At 42.1% G+C, this 22,212-nt stretch overlaps 1 protein-coding gene across 3 annotated transcripts in view; it reads right to left on the bottom strand.

The window, feature by feature from the left end:
* Positions 1-10,216: 10,216 nt before the first annotated feature.
* Positions 10,217-22,212, bottom strand: part of EIF2AK3 (eukaryotic translation initiation factor 2 alpha kinase 3) — a 50,435-nt gene continuing 38,439 nt past the window's right edge. For all 3 annotated transcript variants that reach the window (XM_060781349.2, XM_060781348.2, XM_060781347.2), the window contains exons 14-17: positions 21,137-21,304; positions 16,343-16,444; positions 14,565-14,627; positions 10,217-11,213 (exon numbers count right to left, since the gene is read on the bottom strand). In XM_060781349.2, coding sequence (XP_060637332.2) covers positions 11,049-11,213; positions 14,565-14,627; positions 16,343-16,444; positions 21,137-21,304 — 498 coding nt within the window. In that variant the 3' untranslated portion in view covers positions 10,217-11,048. The remainder of the gene's footprint in view (positions 11,214-14,564; positions 14,628-16,342; positions 16,445-21,136; positions 21,305-22,212) is intronic.

The following is a 22,212-nucleotide window of genomic DNA, read 5'->3' as shown; positions in this document are numbered from 1 at the left end:
CATTTGGGACATGATGCTTGGAGTTTCCTATTCTGGAAAGGCACACTGGAACAACCACGTCTTCAAGCTCTTCCTAAAGACTACCAACGTTGGGGCTTGTCTGATGTCCTTGGGGAGAGAGTTCCAGAGTTGGGGCGGCCACCACAGAGAAGGCCCTGTCCCTCGTCCCCACTAATCACGCTTGCGACGCAGGTGGGATCGTGAACAGGGCCTCTCCAGATGATCGGAGAGATCGTGTGGGTTCGTATACGGAGATGCGATCACACAGGTAGGTGGGTCCCAAACCGTTTAGGGCTTTGTAGGTAAGCACCTGCACCTTGAATTGGGACCGGAAAATGAACGGCAGCCAATGGAGCTCCTTAAACAGGAGGGTTGACCTCTCCCTTTAAGGAGCACCAGTTAACAACCTGGCCGCCGCCCGTTGGACCAGCTGGAATTTCTGGGCTGTTTTCAAGGACAGCCCCACGTAGAGTGCATTACAGTAGTCCAATCTGGAGGTGACCAAGGCATGGACCACCCTGGCCAGATCCACCTTCACGAGGTATGGCCGCAGTTGGCACATGAGTCTCAATTGTGCAAAAGCCCTCACTTTGGGAGCCATTGCTGTCCAAGACTGTTGCCATCTTGTCATCATGGAGGTGTCGCAGGATGTTCACAAATTTGTTTGGGCACCCGATTTTTTGGAGGATGGTCCAGAGAGCGCTGCGATTCACTGTGTCGAATGCCTTTGCAAGGTCAATGAATGCCATGTACAGAGGTTGATTTTGTTCCTCCCTCCCTCCAGGAGCCCAAGACTGGGATGACTGAAAATGTATGCCAATAAAATCTCATCTGCAGCTGTGATGGGAATCATACAACCTTCTAGATTAGTGGTTTTCAACCTTTGGGTCCCCAGATGTTTTGGCCTTCAATTCCCAGAAATCCTAACAACTGGTAAACTGGATTTCTGGGAGTTGTAGGCCAAAATACCTGGGGATCCACAGGTTGAGAACCACTGCGAGTCTAGATGTTGGTGGATTGCAACTCTCATCAGCCCTGGTCAGTTCAGCCAATGGATAGGAATAATGGAAGCTTCTACCTAACTAGAAGGTCACATGATTTTCATCCCTGGTTCAGACTATCGCCCTTTCCACAAATGAACTGACTCTGCAGAGGGGAAACCTAACAAACTAACTTCTTGTTGTAGGCTCACATTACCTTGATCTCTCGTTTCAGTATCGTTTATGAAGTGACAGGCAAATGGCTGTTTGGGAGAGAGTTCTGCAAAGTCTGGATCTCATTTGATGTCATGTTCTGCACAGCCTCCATTGTCACATTGTGTTTCATCAGCCTTGACAGATACTGCTCTGTTGTCACCCCCTATCACTATTCAAAGAGAATGTCACGGCAAAGGCAAGTATGCATTGTCCTCTGGTGGTCACAGACTTCTGGAAGCCTCATCACAACAATGGTAGAATTCCCATGAAAATTGCTATTTTGGTAGATTTAAAACAGAATTAACAGAAACTGGTTGTTGTTACTATGATTCTTGTAACCCAAATGGAAATAAAAAGCTAAGAGCACAAAGTGTAGACTAAGGCCCCTTCTACACTGTCCTTGTATGCCAGGATCTGATCTCAGGTTATCTGCTTTGAATTGGATTATATGAGTCCCCACTGCAATATAATCTGGGATAAGCAGATAATCTGGGATCAAATCCTGGGCTATAAGGATTGTCCAGTGATCCTGGACTCATCGCTGAGCCTGGAACCCCAGGTCTCAGCGGCGTCCGGTAGAGCTTTTGGACAATTAAAACTTGTGCGCCAGTTGCACCCGTACCTTGGGAAGTCAGATCTGGCCACAGTGGTCCACGCTCTTGTTACATCCCGAATAGATTACTGCAACACACTCTACGGGGGGTTGCCTTTGAAGACTGTTCGGAAACTTCAATTAGTCCAGCGGGCGGTGGCCAAATTACTCACCGGAGTGTCATACAGGGAACATATCACCCCTCTGTTATGTCAGCTCCACTGGCTGCCAATCCAGTTCCGAGCACAATTCAAAGTGCTGGTTTTGACTTACAAAACCCTATATGGCTCCGGCTCAGCGTACCTGTCCGAACGCATCTCCCTCTATGTCCCGCCTCGGAGTTTAAGATCTTCTGGGGAGGCCCTGCTCTCGGCCCCACCTTTATCACAAGTGAGGTTTGTGCGGACGAGGAGCAGGGCCTTCTCGGTGGTGGCCCCTCACCTGTGGAATTCACTTCCCGGGGAAATTAGGTCATCAACATCCATCCTCTCTTTTAGAAGGAAACTAAAAACATGGATATGGGACCAGGCCTTTGGGTAATCTGGCAGATAGACAAAGGACAATGACGACTAGAATTGATAGGATTTGACAATGTAGAATGAACTTACGGATTTTGAGCTGCGAACGTTGAACATTAGATTGGTTTTTATTGATTGTGATGTATAACTTGATTGTTTTAATTGTTTTATAATTGCTGTTGATACATGTTTTATCTTATTGTCTGTGTTGGCATTGAATTGTGCCTTTTTTAAGCCGCCCTGAGTCCCCCATCGGGGGTTGAGAAGGGCGGGGTAGAAATGCGCGAAATAATAATAATAATAATAATAATAATAATAATAATAATAATAATAATGACAGTGTAGAAAGGGCCTAAGTGTTGGAATGATAACTAAAAATTACATTCTGGCATTGAAGATGAATTGAATACTGCCTCAAGCATATTTTAGAGATGGAAATGAATATATTTATTCAGTTATGATATCAAAAGTGTTCCGTGACTCAACATAACAGGTTGTGTGTCATAGACAGAACAGAAACAAATGCTTATCAAAGCATGTTAGTCATTGGATTGCTGTGAGTTTCCCGGACTGTATGGCCATGTTCCAGAAGAATTCTCTCCTGACGTTTCGCCCACATCTATGGCAGGCATTCTCAGATGTGGGTGAAATGTCAGGAGAGAATGTTTCTGTAACATGGCCATATAGAGGGGGAAGCTCAGAGCAACCCAGTGATTCTGGCCATGAAAACGTTTGACAACTCATGTTAATCATAATGCTATGGTATTAGAACTAGAAGAGAGAACTAGTCCAAGAGATTTCTATTTTAAATTTAATTTCTTTAAAAAACCCAACAATGTACAAGACTGAGCAAACTGTTTAGCCTCTATCATCTACCACTACCAATATGGGGATTTTATTACCTGTTATCAGTTTCACTAAGATAACATGAAATGCTTTGAACATTCAAAAAAATATTAGATCCAATGACTAGTCTGATCTAGAACAAATCAATTGAATCAGTGGAATTTACATTTGTGTTGACTTACCAGCCAGCAACTGATTTATTATTATAAAACATTTTCTTTTTAGTAGTCTATTCCATAGCACAAAAATCATGAACCCCAAAATAGAGACCAAAATATTGTTGAAGGCTTTCATGGCCGGAATCACTGGGTTGTTGTAGGTTTTTTCGGGCTATATGGCCATGTTCTCTCCTGACATTTCTCCTGCATCTATGGCAAGCATCCTCAGAGGTAGTGAGGTCTGTTGGAACTAGAAAAATATATCTGTGGAATGACCGGGATGGGACAAAGAACTCTTGTCTGCTGGAGCTAGGTGTGAATGTTTCAACTGACCACCTTGCTTAGCATTTGATGGCATGGCAGTGCCTGGGGAAATCTTTTGTTGAAAGGTGAATGGATGTCCTTGTTTGTTTCCTCTCTGTTGTTTTGCTGTTGTAATTTTAGAGTTTTTTTAATACTGGTAGCCAGATTTTGTCACATCACTTCAAAAATCACTTCATTAGAGCCACTCTCATCCAGATATGGGATAAATACAAAGCTAGATTCTACACTGAAACTCCTCTTTGGTTCTCCCCCAATGAAGCTAACCAGATAAGGGAGATCCCAAGAACTAGATGGCTTACATATAAGGAAATATTGAAAAAAAGATGGACAGGAGATAGAAATAAAAACCCAGGAGCAAGCTTGTTTTCTGCTTCCTTGGAGACTAGGACGCGGAACAATGGCTTCAAACTACAAGAGAGGAGATTCCATCTGAACATTAGGAAGAACTTCCTGACTGTGAGAGCCGTTCAGCAGTGGAACTCTCTGCCCCGGAGTGTGGTGGAGGCTCCTTCTTTGGAAGCTTTTAAGCAGAGGCTGGATGGCCATCTGTCAGGGGTGATTTGAATGCAATATTCCTGCTTCTTGGCAGGGGGTTGGACTGGATGGCCCATGAGGTCTCTTCCAACTCTTTGATTCTATGATTCTAGGAACTCAAAACTTATGGCCCATCTCTCTCCTGGTTTCAATATTATCAAATAAGGGAGAACTTCAAAACTGATCAAAAGATAGGTTTCGAAAAAAAATGAAACCTTCTGGGACAAGGTGCTAAAAACAGATACAAAGCTAATTAAGAAAATTTACCAGCAACTACTTTGCTGGCTTACGGAGAAAGAACAAATAAAGGAAAACATGATAAAATGGGCCAGGGACATCGGGCGAACCATTAGTCTAGCAGAATGGGAAGAGATCTGGTCAAGAAAACTAAAATTTACTTATTCAACTGACTTTAAAGAAAACTGGTACAAATTATTCTACCGATGGTACCTAACCCCAGAGTTATGAGCGAAGATTAGCAAAGGAAAAAACAATAGGAAATGCTAGAATTGCAGGAAAGAAAAGGGAGACTTCATCCACATGTGGTGGAAATGTAAAAAGGTCAAGTCCTGGAGACAAATTCACAGAAAAATAGAAATAATCCTACGAATAAAATTCGAATTAAAACTGGTATATTTATTGCTAGGCATCACCAACTTTGACATGGTTTCCTCCTTTCTGTTGAAATTGTCCACATGCTTGTGGATTTCAATGGCTTCTCTGTGTAGTCTGACATGGTGGTTGTGAGAGTGGTCCAGCATGTCTGTTCTCAAATAATATGCTGTGTTCAGGTTGGTTCATCAGGTGCTCTGCTATGGCTGACTTCTCTGGTTGAAGTAGTCTGCAGTGCCTTTCATGTTCCTTGATTCGTGTCTGGGCAATGCTGCTGCATTTGGTGGTCCCTATGCAGACTTATCCACAGCTGCATGGTATACGGTAGACTCCTGCAAAAGTGAGAGGATCCCTCTTGTCCTTTGCTGAACGTTCAGAAAGGAGGAAACCATGAAAATGAACAAAATCTGACCTCACTACTTCTGAGGATCTTGCCATAGATGCAGGTGAAACGTCAGGAGAGTATACCTCTAGAACATGGCCATATAGCCCGAAAAAACCTAGAACAACCCAGAGACCAAAATATTTAGATTATCCATGGTCTCTTTCCATTTTCCATATGTAGTATAGTACAAGGGAAATTGTAAATCTTTAGATATGTTTAAAAATTATGGTAAGTGCACCACATAGTAAGATATGTTCCAGTAATCTCATTTTTTTCCATTCTCAGATGCGTCGTAATGACTTGTATCGTTTGGGTATATTCCTCCCTGATCTCCTTTTTACCTGTCATGAAAGGCTGGAATGAGATACCTGGCATAGACTTTGATGCTAGCAAAGAATGCATCTTTGTCACCAACTGGATTTTCGCCATTATAGCCTCAGCCCTTGCTTTTTTCGTCCCCTTCACAGTCATGTGCAGCATGTACTTCTTCATCTATCGTGCATCACGGCTGAAAGCCTCTCGCATTGTTTCTCAGACCCTTGACCTTCATTACCATCCACAAAGTAAACGCCAGAACAACCTGCAGCTGGAGAACAAGGCGACTCGCACAATAAGCATCCTCATATCTGTGTTCATTTTGTGTTGGCTGCCATATTTTGTGTGCAATGTATGGCTAGCCACAAGAGGAACCAGTTCCACCAGCAAAGTTCTTTCTGATGCCTTCAAGATCATTACATGGTTAGGGTATTGCAATTCTACAATCAACCCAATGCTCTATGCTTTCCTCAACCGGGATTTTCAGCGGGCTCTGAAGAAACTGCTTACCTGTAGACGGAGGTCACAGGTGGACATTCATGAGGACATTGTTTCAATAGCCACTTTTACCAAGACAGCTCAAGATCCAAGAGCACACTGTGAAAAAACAGCTGTCTTCTGCGGTTCTGAAGAGCAGACATGAACATTAACTTTAGGATTTATTTCCTCTACCATCTATGCTATGTCTTCATTTATACAGACTCTGAAAACTTTTTCTTGGAGGAGTATGAACAGTTTATTTATAAAGCATATATTTTGAATGTGGTTGAGTTGTAAAATATATTAAAAATATATTATTCAATTCAGTTCAATATCAATGCCTTTTCCTGTGCAGATAGCCCCACGTAGAGTGCATTGCAGTAGTCCAGTCTAGAGGTAACTAAAGCATGGTCCATGGTCTAGTCAGACTTCATGAGGTAAGGTCGCAGTTGGCACACGAGTTTTAATTGTGCAAAGGCCCTCCCGGCCTCCGCACTTCAAGCGTCTGCACTGAGTCCAGGGGGACCCCCAAACTGCGGACCTGTGATTTCAGGAGGAGTGCAACCCCATTCAGCACAGGTTGCCACCCAATATCCTGGTCAGCCAGGCGACTGACCTGGAGGACCTGTCTTGTCAGGATTGATCCTCAGCTTATAATTATTTTTTTTGTCGTGTCAGCAGTGACCTGAGAAACTGCAAGTCGCTTCTGGTGTGAGAGAATTGGCCGTCTGCAAGGACGTTGCCCAGGGGACGCCTGGATGATTGGATGTTTTTTTTTTATCATCCTTGTAGGAGGCTTCTCTCATGTCCCCGCATGAGGAGCTGGAGCTGACAGAGGGAGCTCATCTGCCTCTCCCCGGATTCGAACCTGCGACCGGTCGGTCTTCAGTCCTGCCGGCACAGGGATTTAACCCTCTGCGCCACCGGGGGCTCCTAGCTTATAATATATTGTATATACATATATTTATAATATTATAACGCAATACAATACTAATAATACAATATTATAATTATATATTTTATATTACATGTAAAATTACTAATAATATTACAATATAATGGTGTAGTACAATATAGTAATATATAATACTGATATTGTACTGTGTTAATAATTTAATATATTGTATGTATATATAGGTTGTTGTAGGTTTTTTTGGGCTTTATGGCCATGGTCTAGAAGCATTCTCTCCTGATGTTTCACCTGCATCTATGGCAAGCATCCTCTGAGGTAGTGAGGTCTGTTGGAACTAGGAAAAGGGGTTTATGTATCTGTGGCATGACCAGGGTGGGACAAAGGACTCTTGTCTGCTGGAGCTAGGTGTGAATGTTTCAACTGATCCACTCGATTAGCATTTGATGGCCTGGTAGTGCCTGGAGCAAACTTTTGTTGAGAGGTGATTAGATGTCCTTGTTTGTTTCCTCTCTGTTATTGTGCTGTTGTGGTTTAAGAGTTATTTAATACTGGTAACCAGATTTTGTTCATTTTCATGGTTTCCTCAACTCTAGTGAACACTACCAATCAGATTTCAATCTGAATAGGTGCCGAGCTTTATTATTATAAAACATTTTCTTTTTAGTAGTCTATTCCATAGCACAAAAATCATGAACCCCAAAATAGAGACCAAAATATTGTCGAAGGCTTTCATGGCCAGAATCACTGGGTTGTTGTAGGTTTTTTCGGACTATGTGGCCATGTTCTAGAGGCATTATCTCCTGACATTTTGCCTGCATATATGACAAGCATCCCCAGAGGTAGTGAGGTCTGTTGGAACTAGGAAAATATATCTGTGGAATGACCAGGGTGAGACAAAGAACTCTTGTCTGCTGGAGCTAGGTGTGAATGTTTCAACGGATCCACTCGATTAGCATTTGATGGCCTGGTAGTGCCTGGAGCAAACTTTTGTTGAGAGGTGATTAGATGTCCTTGTTTGTTTCCTCTCTGTTATTGTGTTGTTGTGATTTAAGAGTTTTTTTTAATACTGGTAGCCAGATTTTGTTCATTTTCATGGTTTCCTCCTTTCTGTTGAAATTGCACCTGAAATTGCACCTGATGAACCAACCTGGACACAGCATTTTATTTGAGAACACAGAAATGCTGGACCACTCTCACAACCACCATGTCAGACTACACAGAGAAGCCATTGAAATCCACAAGCATGTGGCCAATTTCAACAGAAAGGGGGTTGGACTGGATGGTCCATGAGGTCTCTTCCAACTCTTTGATTCTATGATTCATCTGCAGTCTTCAGTATGGTCTTTTGCTACTGCAGCAGGGAAATAATAATAAATTGTGAACTTAATCAGGGTTGGGGTGTTGTGCTGTTCAGGGCTGTATGGCCATGTTCTAGCAGCATTTTCTCCTGAAAACGGCTATACAGCTTGGAAACTACACAACACCCCAGTGAATCCAGCCCTGAAAGCCGTCGACTACACATTAATCAGGATTGCTGACACCAGAAGATTAAACCTAGTTGTCTGTCTTTCAGTATTCCTTCTGGAAAACAGCATGTGAGCATAGGTCTCCTTACATGTCCTGTTTCACAGCTTGGTGGGTTGTGAGGAATTGTTGAAGCAGAGCATACAGGGAGGCTTCTTGGATGATTCATTGGGCAGTGAAGAGCAGGAAAGGTGCCCACTGTGAGCCACACGGGAGGCTTCTAAGCCCCATAGACTGTCCATGGATTGCCGTTGGGCTGATGCAGGAACTACATCAGCCCAATGCTGCCTTTGAAAGGCAGCAGATCACAGGAGCTGTCTTCATAGACCTGTCACCGGCTTATGATACTGTAAACCACTGCCTCCTCCTGAGAAAAATGTATAATATCACAAAGGACGACCACCTCACCCGCCTCATAGGAAACCTGCTACAAAACAGGAGCTTTTTTGTTGAGTTCCAGGGCCAGAGAAGCAGATGGCGGAAACAAAAGAATGGCCTGCCTCTGGGAAGCGTGCTTGCTCCCTCCATATTCAACATTTACACAAATGACCAGCCACTGCCAGAAGGGACAGAGAGTTTCATCTATGCTGATGATCGCACCATTACCGCTCAAGCAGGGAGCTTTGAGATGGTTGAACAGAAGCTCTCCGAAGTTCTGTGCTCTTACTGCCTATTACAGGGAAAACCAACTGATCCCTAATCCATCTAAAACACAGACATGTGCCTTTCACCTTAAGAACAGACAAGCATCCAGAGCTCTGAGGATTACCTGGGAAGGAATCCCACTGGAGCATTGCAGCACACCCAAATACCTGGGAGTCACTCTGGACCGTGCTCTGACCTACAAGAAGCACTGCCTGAACATCAAACAAAAAGTGGGTGCTAGAAACAATATCATACAAGAGCTGACTGGCACACCCTGGAGATCACAACCAGACACAGTGAAGACATCTGCCCTTGCGCTTTGCTACTCTGCTGCTGAGTACGCATGCCCAGTGTGGAACACATCTCACCACACTAAAACAGTGGATGTGGCTCTTAATGAGACATGCCGCATTATCACAGGGTGTCTGCGCCCTACACCACTGGAGAAATTACACTGCTTAGCCGGTACTGCACCACCTGACATCCGCCGGGAAGTAGCAGCCAATAGTGAAAGGACCAAGGCAGAGACATCTCTAGCTCATCCCGTTTGGGTATCAGCCAGCATGTCAACGACTTAAATCAAGAAATAGTTTTCTTAGATCTACAGACACTCGCTGGAACACCTCAGCAAGCGAGAGTCCAAAAGTGGCAGGCTCAAACCCAGCACCTCAATCCATGGGTGATACCAGATGAGAGACTCACCCCTGGGCACACAGAAGACCGGGCGACTTGGATGGCGCTGAACAGACTGTGCTCTGGCACCACGAGATGAAGAGCCAGCCTTCAGAAATGGGGCCACAAAGTGGAGTCCAAGACATGCGAGTGTGGAGAAGAGCAAACCACTGACCACCTGCTGCAATGCAACCTGAGCCCTGCTACATGCACAATGGAGGACCTTCTTGTGGCAACACCAGAGGCACTCCAAGTGGCCAGATACTGGTCAAAGGACATTTAATCAACAACCAATCTTGCAAACTCTGTGTTTTTTTTTAAATCTGTTTGTTTGTTTTGTTCTGTTCGAAATGTAATACAATGGTATGGTTGCTGATGACATGATAAATAAATAAATAATTCAGCCCAATGAATTTACAGAATTCTGGCACTTTGAAGTCAGGTTTTGACACAGTGCTGAAATTATTCCATTCACAATTTTAAAATACAAGACAACCACATCTAAATAAAAAAGATTTTATTAAATCAGACTTGAAAGAAGTCACAGTAATTAAATGCACCTAACAAATTGTTCCAAGTGCATACTGTACACCACCAACCCCAAAAGGATTGATTTGCCATTTTATAAATAAAAATTAACATATTTACAGTGAGAAGGAGGTGTTTATCCAGCACAATCATCTCATTTCGGGAATGTATTAAGACCTGATTACGACATTCTTGCAAGGTAACATTGGACAAAATGTTCTAGGAATTACAAAAAAAATGAATAAATGCTTCATTTGTTACTGTGGCAATTCAAGCTCATCAAATCTTTATCATCCTTATCTAAACCTTTTTCTGCAATTTCTACTGAGCAGAAACAAATCACAACTGGTCTAAAAACTGGCTAATCACAGTAAAACTATTTCCATTGTGCATGTTATCCTCCAGGGACAAAATTGTACGTTTGCTTTAAGATAGCTTTCGTGTCTTACTTTAATGTAATCAAGGCTATATGTCAAGATTAGAGACCAACTGGTTCTATAAAAATACAGAATTTTATTTTATTTACATAATAGGCATTCTTTCAAATTTCCTAGAATATGTACAAAGTTCACATACTAGACAGTGTATCAGAATTTAAAATATACCACATTATGAAGTGAGTTTCAAGAGATTAGAGAACATTAAACATAAATTCTTAGCTCCATCCAATGGTAGCTTACATAAATATGACATAATAAAGCTGAGAATATGAATATTCCAGAGATGCTGCTTGACACTGAATTCTTCCTGTTGAATGACCACAGTAAAAACAATCCATCAAAATTATGCCAAATTATTTTATTCAGCTATCTTGAATGCTTCAATCCAGATGAGCTCATTGTCCGTGACCTCTGCCGCAGCACTGGTTTTGCTGGGAATTCCAAGTCTTCAAATAAAGGGTTTTCTATAATATCCGCAGCCTCTGGTCTTTCCGTGGGACTTGGAGAAAGCATGTGCTTTACCATTGCATACTAAAAAGAAAATAATACACTATGTGATTTCAGAAAATGGAAATAATTGTTAGCATTAGTGCCTAGATACAATCTCCACACTACAAAGGGGTTTCAAAGATACTTTCCAGCCATTTGCAAAATATTATGTGACATAATAGATGAGAATATAGATTTTGATTGCTGTGATTCCTCCAGGTAGAAAAAGAGATAAAAGGATAGAAGGAAACTACAGAGGAGGTAGATTTGTTTTTTAGAAACGAAAGAGAGGGAAACATCAAAGACAGAAATAGATTGAAGTTAAAGAGTAAGAATGCCTACAGACAGCTCTGGGAGACACAGGGGAAAAAAGTTTATTTATTATTTATTTCGGGTATTTGTACCCCGCCTTTCTCAACCCCCTAAGGGGGACTCGGGGCGGCTTCCAGCCAGCACATATTCGATGCCCACACGTAAAATATAATAAAATACACATCAAAATCAATAATTATAAATAGTTAAAATATTATATTAATACAATTTTAAAAGGGAGCCAATCTAGTGGCCGTCGTCCCATCGATTTCTGTAATTGTAGTCTCCATTAAGCTTGTCCAAATCATTTCCATAGCAATTGTTATTATAATTGTCAAGTCAGCAAGATTATCCAAAGGCCTGGTCCCTTATCCACATTTTTAATTTCTTTCTAAAGGAGAGGAGGGATGAAGATGACCTAATTTCCCCGGGGAGCGATTTCCACAGGCAGGGAGCCACCACCGAGAAGGCCCTGTCCCTCGTCCCCGCCAACTGTGTTTGTGACAGGGGCAGGGCCGAGAGCAAGGCCTCTCCATAAGATCTTAAACGCCTAGGTAGGATGTAGAAGGCGATATGTTTGGACAGGTACGTTGAAGTTATACGAGTCTAAAAAGCAGAAAGATCTGTGCTCACATGGACCCTGTCTCTTTCTGGGAAATGAGAAGCATATACATTGTTTGTGGATTCTCCCTTTGCATTGCCCAGAGGATAGCTGCTAAAAACACTGAGCTAATTGGGAGACACTCTAGCACCTCCTGCGTGGGGAATTCTGGGCTAAAATCAGAAGCAGGAGGAACCAGCTTTCGCTGGTAACAACGACCCTGGCACTGATGTTTTCACTCCTATGGAATCTGCTTTGTGTCTGCTGCTAAGAACTTAGTTCATGGTCTATTGACTGATGGAAGACTGGTGTTTCTTTTTGGGACTTCGTAAGAGACTTTAATTTGTGTCTGGATTGAGACTTCCTTGCTTTCTTTTGCACTTTTCAATTGCATTTGCTTATCCTTTGTGTTTGCTGAAGTAAAGCATTTTTCTTTTACTTTCAACATTGTCTAAAGGCTGTTTTTGGAAGGCAACTCAGGACATTTGGGCGTAAAAGAATGGTTTAAGGGCAGGGGTCCCCAAACTAAGGCAAGTGGGTCTGATGTGGTCCTCCAAGGTCTTCTGCTTAAAAGGTTTGAGGAGTCCGGTTTAGGGTCTTGCATTCTTTGCTTACTCTGAAGCTCAGCTAAAACTGTGCAGTAAAATTAGAAAAGAGTTCAGCATACTGTGAGAAAAATTAAGACACACTAGAACAGGGGTCCTCAAACTAAGGCCTGGGGGCTGGATGCGGCCCTCCAAGGTCATTTACCTGGCCCTCGCTCAGGGTCAACCTAAGTCTGAAATGACTTGAAAGCACACAATAATAACAACAATCCTATCTCATCAGCCAAAAGCAGGCCCACACTTTCCATTGAAATACTAATATTTATATTATATTATATTATATTATATTATATTTGTTAAAATTGTTCTTAATTTTAATTATTGTATTGTTTTAAAATGTTTTTTGCACTGCAAATAAGATATGTGCAGTGTGTATAGTAATTTATTCATGTTTTTTTTTCCAAATTATAATCCGGCCCACAAACAGTTTGAGGGCCTGTGACCTGGCCCTCTATTTAAAAAGTCTGAGGACCCCTGCACTAGAACATAGCGTCACCAACAGGATGATGCTATTAAATAGGCCCTGCCTTTGTCACTTCAAAAGGCAGAGCATACATCTACAGTGTAGAATTAATGCAATTTGACACCATTTTAACTGCTAAGGCTCAATGCTATGGAATCCAGGGATTTGTAGATTGGTAAGCCACCAGCACTATTTGGCAGAGAAGGCAAAAAATCATATACAATTACAACTCCAACAATTCCATAGTATTGTGCTATGGCAGTTAAAGTGGTGCCAAACAGCAATAGTACAGTGCAGATGCACCCAGGGTCACAGAGTACTGTATACTCAGATAGGGACTACAGCTGCCATCCCGAATAGATTACTGCAATGCACTCTATGTGGGGTTGCCTTTGAAGACTGTTCGGAAACTTCAATTAGTCCAAAGGGCGGCAGCCAGACTACTCACCGGAGCGTCATACAGGGTACCATCCCTCTGCTATGTCAGCTCTACTGGCTGCCGATCCAGTTCCGAGCACAATTCAAAGTGCTGGTTTTGACTTACAAAACCCTATACGGCTCCGGCCCAGCGTACCTGTCCGAACGCATCTCCCTCTACGTCCCGCCTCAGAGTTTAAGATCTTCTGGGGAGGCCCTGCTCTCGGCCTCACCTTTATAACAAGTGAGGTTGGTGGGGACGAGGAGCAGGGCCTTCTTGGTGGTGGCCCCTCGCCTGTGGAATTCGCTTCCCGGGGAAATTAGGTCATTGATATCCCTCCTCTCTTTCAGAAGGAAACTAAAAACATGGATATGGGACCAGGCCTTTGGGTAATCTGGCAGACAGACAAAGGACAATGACGGCTAGAGTTGTATAGGATTATGACAATGCGGAATGAACTTACGGATTTTGAACTTGGCGAATGTTGATCACTGGATTGGCTTTTATTAGTTGTTATTGTATAATTGGACTGTTTTAACTATTTATAAATGTCGCTGCTATGTATTTTATCTTACTATGTGTATTGCTGGCATCAAATTGTGCCTTTTGTAAGCCACCCTGAGCCCCTCTTCGGGGGTTGAGAAGGGCGGGGTAGAAATGTTCTAAATAAATAAATAAATAAATAAATAAATAAATAAATAAATAAATAAATGTTGCTTTCTGCTATAGATGCCACTTAGGACTTCATTAACCGAGGCACAAATGGTTTTTTCCTCTAAGAGGAATTGAGTTAAAGGATGAAAAAAATGTAGCCTCCAAATAAAATCATGATCATTTTTTTCTTTATCATTTAGCAATCACTCACTCGCTCACTGACAATTTAAAATTATGAAATGGAAATGTGAATTTAAGCAGTCTTGTAAACGAAAAGACAGTCAAGAAAGGGCCAAGACTAATACACAAATTTAGACAAGGAATTTAAATGTGTACTCACTTCCTCTGGATACTTCTCGATGAACAGATCAGGAAACGTCAAATGCCTTACTTCACTCAATGTCTGAAACATTTTAAGAAGAACTTTTTATTGTCATTTGAAACAATACGCTCCACAAGTCCTAACTATACTTCAAATGCCAAGACTTAATTTAGTTTTTCCACACTATATAATACTTTGCAAGCTCATCATTAACAAAAAGGTTCAGTTTTTTCTACAAACTACATAGCATTTACTGTATGAGTTGCCTACGCTTTTAGTCTTAGTTGCTATTTATCCCATTTTTTTTAAAAATGCACATCATTAGCGGTACTGTCAAAACTTCTTAACACCTTGCATAACAGGGTCTATCCTGCCACACTGCACTATAAATACAGTGTGTATTTATTCTAAAAGTATTTTAAAATATCCAGTATTTTAAAATATGGGTCTATCTTGCCACACTGCATTATAAATAAAAGTATTTAAAATAAAAAAAATGAAAATAACTATACAAATATCTATTCTGATAAAAGGCAAGAATGTTCACAACATGTGCATAAGGACTAGATGGATACTTCTTTTTTTAACTTTATACTACAAAAGCATTCCAAAACTACAAGTCTTGACATGCAACCCCCCCACTGACAGGCTAAATTGTGTTCCATGGTAGCGTATGACAAATAATAACACAGCTTACGATTTATATGGGAATATTCTTTTATTTTTTTAAAAAACCCAATTTGTAGTTGTTTCAGTGCTCAACTATGAGCAGGGTTTGAATTTCCACCTGGCCATGGAAACGCACTGGACATTCCCTAACACTCAGGAAGGCAAAAGAAAATCTTATCAATAAAACTCTGTGATTCCTCCCCTGACCCTTTTAGGGTTACTGTAAGTCAGAAATTACTTAAGATTATACAACAACAATCCTTTTATAGGTTAAGCCAGTGTTTCTCAACCTTCCTAATGCTGTGACCCCTTAATACAGTTCCTCATGTTGTGGTGACCCCCAACCGTAACATTATTTTCACTGTTACTTCATAACTGTAATTTTGCTACAGTTGTGACTCGTAATGTTCTTCTTGGGAATGTTCTTCAGGTTGTATTTTCAGATGATAGTTAATTTAGTATTTTGTTGTTGTTGTTGTTGTTGATTCGTCAGTCGTTTTTAACTCTTCATGACCTCATGGACCAGCCCACGCCAGAGCTTCCTGTCGGTCGTCACCACCCCCAGCTCCTTCAAGGTCAATCCAGTCACTTCAAGGATACCATCCATCCATCTTGCCCTTGGTCGGCCCCTCTTCCTTTTTCCTTCCACTTTCCCCAGCATAATTGTCTTTTCTAAGCTTTTCTTTCTTCTCATGATGTGGCCAAAGTACTTCATCTTGGCCTCTACTATCCTTCCCTCCAATTAGCAGTCTGGCTTTATTTCCTGAAGTATGGACTGGTTGGATCTTCTCGCAGTCCAAGGCACTCTCAGAACTTTCCTCCAGCACCACAGTTCAAAAGCATCTATCTTCCTTCGCTCAGCCTTCTTTACCTTTACTCTAATTTTAGATACCAGTAGTTTATGGTCTGCGCCACAATCTGCTCCTGTTCTTGATTTTACAGAAAGAATGGAGCTTATCCATCTTCTACATCCAATTATGTGGTTTGTTTGATTTTTGTATTAGTCATTAGATAATGTCCATGGATAAAGTCACTTCAATTTCATTACCATGGAAAGGAGTACTTTGTTGCTAGATTATACTTATTTCTTTAAGTGGCAAAAGTAGAGCTTAGAAAAGTACACCTACCCTGACTCTCTCCATCTGCGTGCTGAAAGGATAAAGGAGCTCGAACAAAATCAGACCCAGAGAGAAAATATCCACTTTGTGTGAATAAACATTTCCATGGACCTGGAAAATTCAAGATAAAAATCAGCAATAAAACAATTTAGAAATTAAATAAATCACATTCTTTCTATTCTTATCTGTGATCAAAACCATCACATTCAGGACTAGAGAGAGCCTTATATGAATTAAGATTGAGCAAATAAACATTTTAAGTGTTTCCAATAATAGTCTCTGAAACTTAGTAAATTGCTTGAAACATGAATATTAAAAAATGAAATACAGTAAGCATGCAAGCCCTTACATCTAAGTATCAATTACTACAGAAGAGTACTGAATGTCCTAAATACACAATACACTCAAGTCTCTAACTCAAATGTTTACCCCTTAAAAAGCAATCATGTGACATCATGTGACAAAATGAAGATAGGCTAAATTCCTTCCAAACTTCCATCTAGCCCATCTTTCTCTTGGCATTTCGAAGTGGTGAATATATTTGCAGATATGACAACTTAATTAAATGCCACCAGCACCACTCTTTCTATGTCTTCCCTTGTTTCCTAGGAAAGGTGAGGCACAGGGTGTCCATTCTGCCAACTTGATTTAGACTCAAGAGGGAACTTACCCCCAACCAAAAGTCAACTGGCAGCCAATATTGCATCTGCGAAAAATCGTCCAGCTGAGCTCTTCCGAGTTGTCAGGGGTCTGTTACATCCGCCAAAAAGCGAGGCCTCAGACAACTCGGTGGCTCGCTGTGAAGCATTTGCTCGATTCTTCGCGGATAAAATTGAGCGGATTTGGTCGGGTTTTGACGTCATGTTAACGGCAGTCTCTGGGGATGTAACGAGAGCATCTGCTTGTCCAGGTTTGTTGGATTCGTTTCAATTGGTTCAGCTCGAGGATGTGGACAGGATCCTTGGAGAGGTGCGACCCACTACATGCATCCTAGACCCCTGCCCATCCTGGCTGGTCAAGGAAGCCAGAGGGGGTTTGGCAGAGTGGGTGAAGGTGATGGTTAATGCCTCCTTACAGGAAGGAATATTTCCAGCGAGCTTAAAGCAAGCTATTATAAAACCGCTGTTGAAGAAACCATCACTGGATCCCACTCAATTCGACAACTATCGGCCAGTTTCTAATCTCCCCTATTTGGGCAAAGTCATGGAACGTGTGGTGGCGACACAACTCCAGGGATTTCTGGTAGACACTGATTATCTAGACCCGGCACAGTCTGGCTTTAGGCCGGGACATGGAACTGAGACAGCCTTGGTCGCCTTGGTAGATGATCTGCGCAGGGAACTGGACAGGGAGAGTGTGTCCCTGTTAGTTCTGCTGGACCTCTCAGCGGCCTTCGATACCGTCGATCACGGTATCCTTCTGGGCCGCCTCATGGATATGGGGCTCGGAGGCACTGCTCTGCGGTGGCTCCGATCCTTCCTTGAGGGACAGACCCAGGTGTTATTGGGTGACACCTGTTCGGCCCCACAACCGTTGTTGTGTGGAGTCCCACAGGGTTCAATCTTGTCCCCGATGTTATTTAACATCTACATGAAGCCGCTGGGAGAGATCATTCGGAGTTTCGGACTAAGATGCTATCTCTATGCAGATGACGTCCAAATCTGTCACTCCTTCCCACCTGTCACCAAGGAGGCGGTCCAGACCTTGAATCGGTGTTTAGCCGCTGTGTCGGACTGGATGAGAGCTAACAAATTGAAATTAAATCCAGACAAGACAGAGGTCCTACTGGTCAGTCGGAAGGCCGAACAGGGCATAGGGTTACAGCCTGTGTTAGACGGGGTTACACTCCCCCTGAAGACACAGGTTCGCAGCTTGGGAGTGATCCTGGACTCATCGCTGAGCCTGGAGCCCCAGGTCTCAGCGGTGGCCGGGAGAGCTTTTGCACAATTAAAACTTGTGCGCCAGCTGCGCCCGTACCTTGGGAAGTCGGACTTGGCCACGGTGGTCCACGCTCTTGTTACATCCCGATTAGATTACTGCAACGCACTCTACGTGGGGTTGCCTTTGAAGACTGCTCGGAAACTTCAACTAGTCCAGCGAGAGGCAGCCAGATTGCTCACCGGGGCGTCATACAGGGAGCATACCACCCCCCTGTTATCCAGTTCCGAGCACAATTCAAGGTGCTGGTTTTGACCTATAAAACCCTATACGGTTCCGGCCCAGTGTATCTGTCCGAACGGATCTCCCTCTACGTCCCACCCCGGAGCCTAAGATCCTCTGGGGAGGTCCTGCTCTCGACCCCGCCTTTATCACAGGTGAGATTGGCGGGGACGGGGAGCAGGGCCTTCTCGGTGGTGGCCCCCCGCCTATGGAATTCTCTCCCCGGGGAAATCAGATCTGCAACTACGCTCCTTTCTTTCAGGAAAAAAACTAAAAACATGGATCTGGGACCAGGCATTTGGACAAGCGGGTAAATAAAGAAGAACTCTACTGATGACTAGGAAATGACTAATGGATTGGTTATGTGGAACTCTGGAAACGAAACGCTGATTACAAGAATGCTTTTATATGATGTTTATACGATGTTTATATAATGTCTTAGGTACCAGTGCTGATGTTTTATTGTGATAATCGTTTTAATTACATTTTGTATATCGTTCTTTTATATTTTATATTTTGTATACTATGTATTATTATGTATAGGCATCGAATTCTGCCTTTTTTGTAAGCCGCCCTGAGTCCCCTTCCGGGGGTTGAGAAGGGCGGGGTAAAAGCACCAGTAATAAATAAATAAATAAATAAACTGAAGCTACTTCTTCTTTTGAAAAAGTCTTCTGCTCCCCTTTACAGGCTGGCTTCAAAACAGTGGATGGGGTATAACTGTAGCAAAATTGCCACTAGAGGGCTCAAGAGGTTTTTCAATTTAAAAAATTGTTGCGGGTAGCCTACACACCTTCCATTCCCCACTGTTCTGAAGTCAAACACTCCTAATATCAAGCTAAATTTCCATGATTTGGTGGCCTACTGGCTACAACTGAATTAAACGATTTCAGGAGGGAGCGCTGATGCACTGGAGCCAAGGTAAGGCCACTGTTCAAGAATATAGAATACTTTTGGGAAAGCAATCCTTAAGCTCTCTCTGTTCATAAAATACCCAACCAAGCCAACACATCAAAGACTAAATATGTTCAACAGCCACAGAGTCTTTGAGTCACACATCAGTGTATAAGAACTGTGATAGGCGAGAGAAATTGAGTATTCTGGAAAAGTACTAAGTCATTTGGCTGGCACATTATTTATTTATTTCATGCACTTTTACCCCGCCCTTCTCCCCCCGAAGGAGGACTCAGGGCGGCCTCACACAAGCACCATACGATGCTGTCGACAAGTAAACAATTCGAAGTACAATTAAAGAATTAAAATAATTAAAACATTAAAAATCAATAAAACACATTATACAATTCATTAGATAGTAGATTATACATGTCGGTAAAACCAAATCCAAGTCTAGGCAGATTCAATGTCGTAAATATCCTAAGTCTTTTTTTCAATTGCTGCTCTCCGATTAATCAAACGCTGGTCCCAGAGCCAAATCTTCACTTGTCTTCTAAAGGACAGGAGGGAGGTGGCCAATCTGATGTCCCTGGGGAGAAAATTCCACAGACGAGGGGCCACTACTGAGAAGGCCCTGACTATCGTCCCCACCAACCGCGTTTGCGATAATGGTAGGATAAAAAGCAGGGCCTCTCTTGAAGATCTTAAACTTCGTGATGGTTCGTGGGATGAGATACGTTGGGACAGGTAGTCTGGGCCAGAACCGTTTAGGGCTTTAAAGTTTATATTGTTGATTTTGTTTATTTTATATTTTGTTATGATGTATTTTGTTATTGTGTGTTTATTATGTTATATTATTTTGGGCTTGGCCTCATGTTAGCCACACCGAGTCCCCTTTGGGGAGATGGTAGCAGGTAATAAATAAAGTGTATTATTATTATTATTATTATTATTATTATTATTATTATTAAAACCAGCACTTTGAATTGTGCTCGGGAGCTGATCGGTAGCCAGTGGAGTTGGCGCAATAAAGGAGTTGTATGTTTCCTGTACGTCCCTCCGGTGATCAATCTGGCTGCCAATCGTTGGACTAGTTGGAAGTTTCCGGGTAGTCTTCAAAGGCAGCCCCACATAGAATGCGTTGCAGTAGTCTATTCGGGATGTAACAAGAGCGTGGACCACCATGGCGGGTGCAGCTGGCGCACAAGTTTTAATTGTGCAAATGCTCTCCTGGCCACTGCCGAGACCTGGGGTTCCAGACTCAGCGATGAGTCCAGGATTCCCAAACTGCGAACCTGGGTCTTCGGGGGGGGGGGGGGGGTTAACCCCGTCTAACACAGGCTGTAACCCTGTTCCCTGTTCGGCCTTCTGACTGACTGAAATAATGTTCCATATTATTTATTTAATATCCTGCTTTTCTGCTAACAGCACTGATCACATATTGTAATAATCACATGTTCTTCAGGTGTTGGTATGGACCTTATTAGATTCATTTAAAACAGACTTTCAATGGGATTTATCTATGCACTGACTCAGTATTCAACACTTAGTTCAGTAGGTCCACTCTAGTGGGACAAATCAACAAGGATTCAAGACTACGTTGTTCAAATACAATCATACTACAAAGATCTTGTAAGATTCAAAAAGGCTGACAGGTTGTATTCATAACTAAAAAATACAGCAGCACCTACACTTCGAAGTAGACATTTATGAGAGCTCTGCTGATTAAGAATGAGGCAGAGAACATACCTGTTCTGGACTCATGTAGAGCTTGGTCCCAACTTGCCCAGTGTGCCTGTCATACGCTGGCATTGGTGTTAGAACAGATTCCTCCTCCTCATCTTGGTCCATTGCAGTCACGAGTCCAAAATCCCCAACTTTTACTATGTCATCCATTGTGAAAAATATGTTGGAAGGCTAGAAATATTAAAAAGTGAATACACAAATAAATTAACATAGACAATATATTATCCATATTTCCTATGTCTAGTCAGTTCATTGACTTTTCCCCATTTGTGAAGTTCTATCATTTTTCGAGAAAGAAGTTCCCACTTCCTTTTTTCCCCAAAATGTAAAATATATGAATGCAACTTGAAGGTCAATATATTTCCCCATCTGTATGAAGGCCTATATTTATGACCCCATTCCTTTATGAGTTTCTCCCCCCACAAACAATCTGCTCCATCCCTATCTCATCCTGATTTTAGTATTTTTAGTGTCTTAGTTTTTATCTTGCACATGCAGCCCACTCATTATGTTATTTTATTGTGTATGATTTTGCTTTACCGTTTTTTGTACTCATATGTTGTATGTATTTTACTGTGTTTTTATTGTGTTTTGGTTTTACTTTATTGTAATATGTTGTTGGACTTGGCCTCATGTAAGGTGCCCCGAGTTCCCATTGGGGAGATGGTGGAGGGGTATTAAATAAAGTATTATTATTATTATTATTATTATTATTATTATTATTTTGTTACAAGATTGCGTATTCCAAACCTGCCCAAACAAAGTAACAGAAAAGTAGAAGTAGGACTTCATTAGCATAATGAACATTATGCACACTGACAGCAACAGAAAGCAGGATGTTCCATTGTGGTAGTGACACTCCCTCTCCTGAATAAGACTTGTCAACAGTGGCTATAGTTCCTACTCCTCTGCCAAACTGGCCCAATCACATCTGCTGTGAAGTGTATACAACAGCAACCATACCCTTGGATTGTTTTTTTCCCCTCCTTAACACCCCCCTCTCCTGATACATAATATTTCTACTTAAAGAATACAAGGAGTAACAAATATTTTGACAGCTGCTGCACCTCTCCCTACTC

This window comes from Anolis sagrei, chromosome 6, assembly GCF_037176765.1.
Source record: "Anolis sagrei isolate rAnoSag1 chromosome 6, rAnoSag1.mat, whole genome shotgun sequence".
In the NCBI taxonomy this organism is placed as follows: domain Eukaryota; kingdom Metazoa; phylum Chordata; class Lepidosauria; order Squamata; family Dactyloidae; genus Anolis; species Anolis sagrei.
The sequence above is the reverse complement of the archived record's forward strand: the minus strand, read 5'-3'. Positions and strand labels throughout refer to the sequence as shown.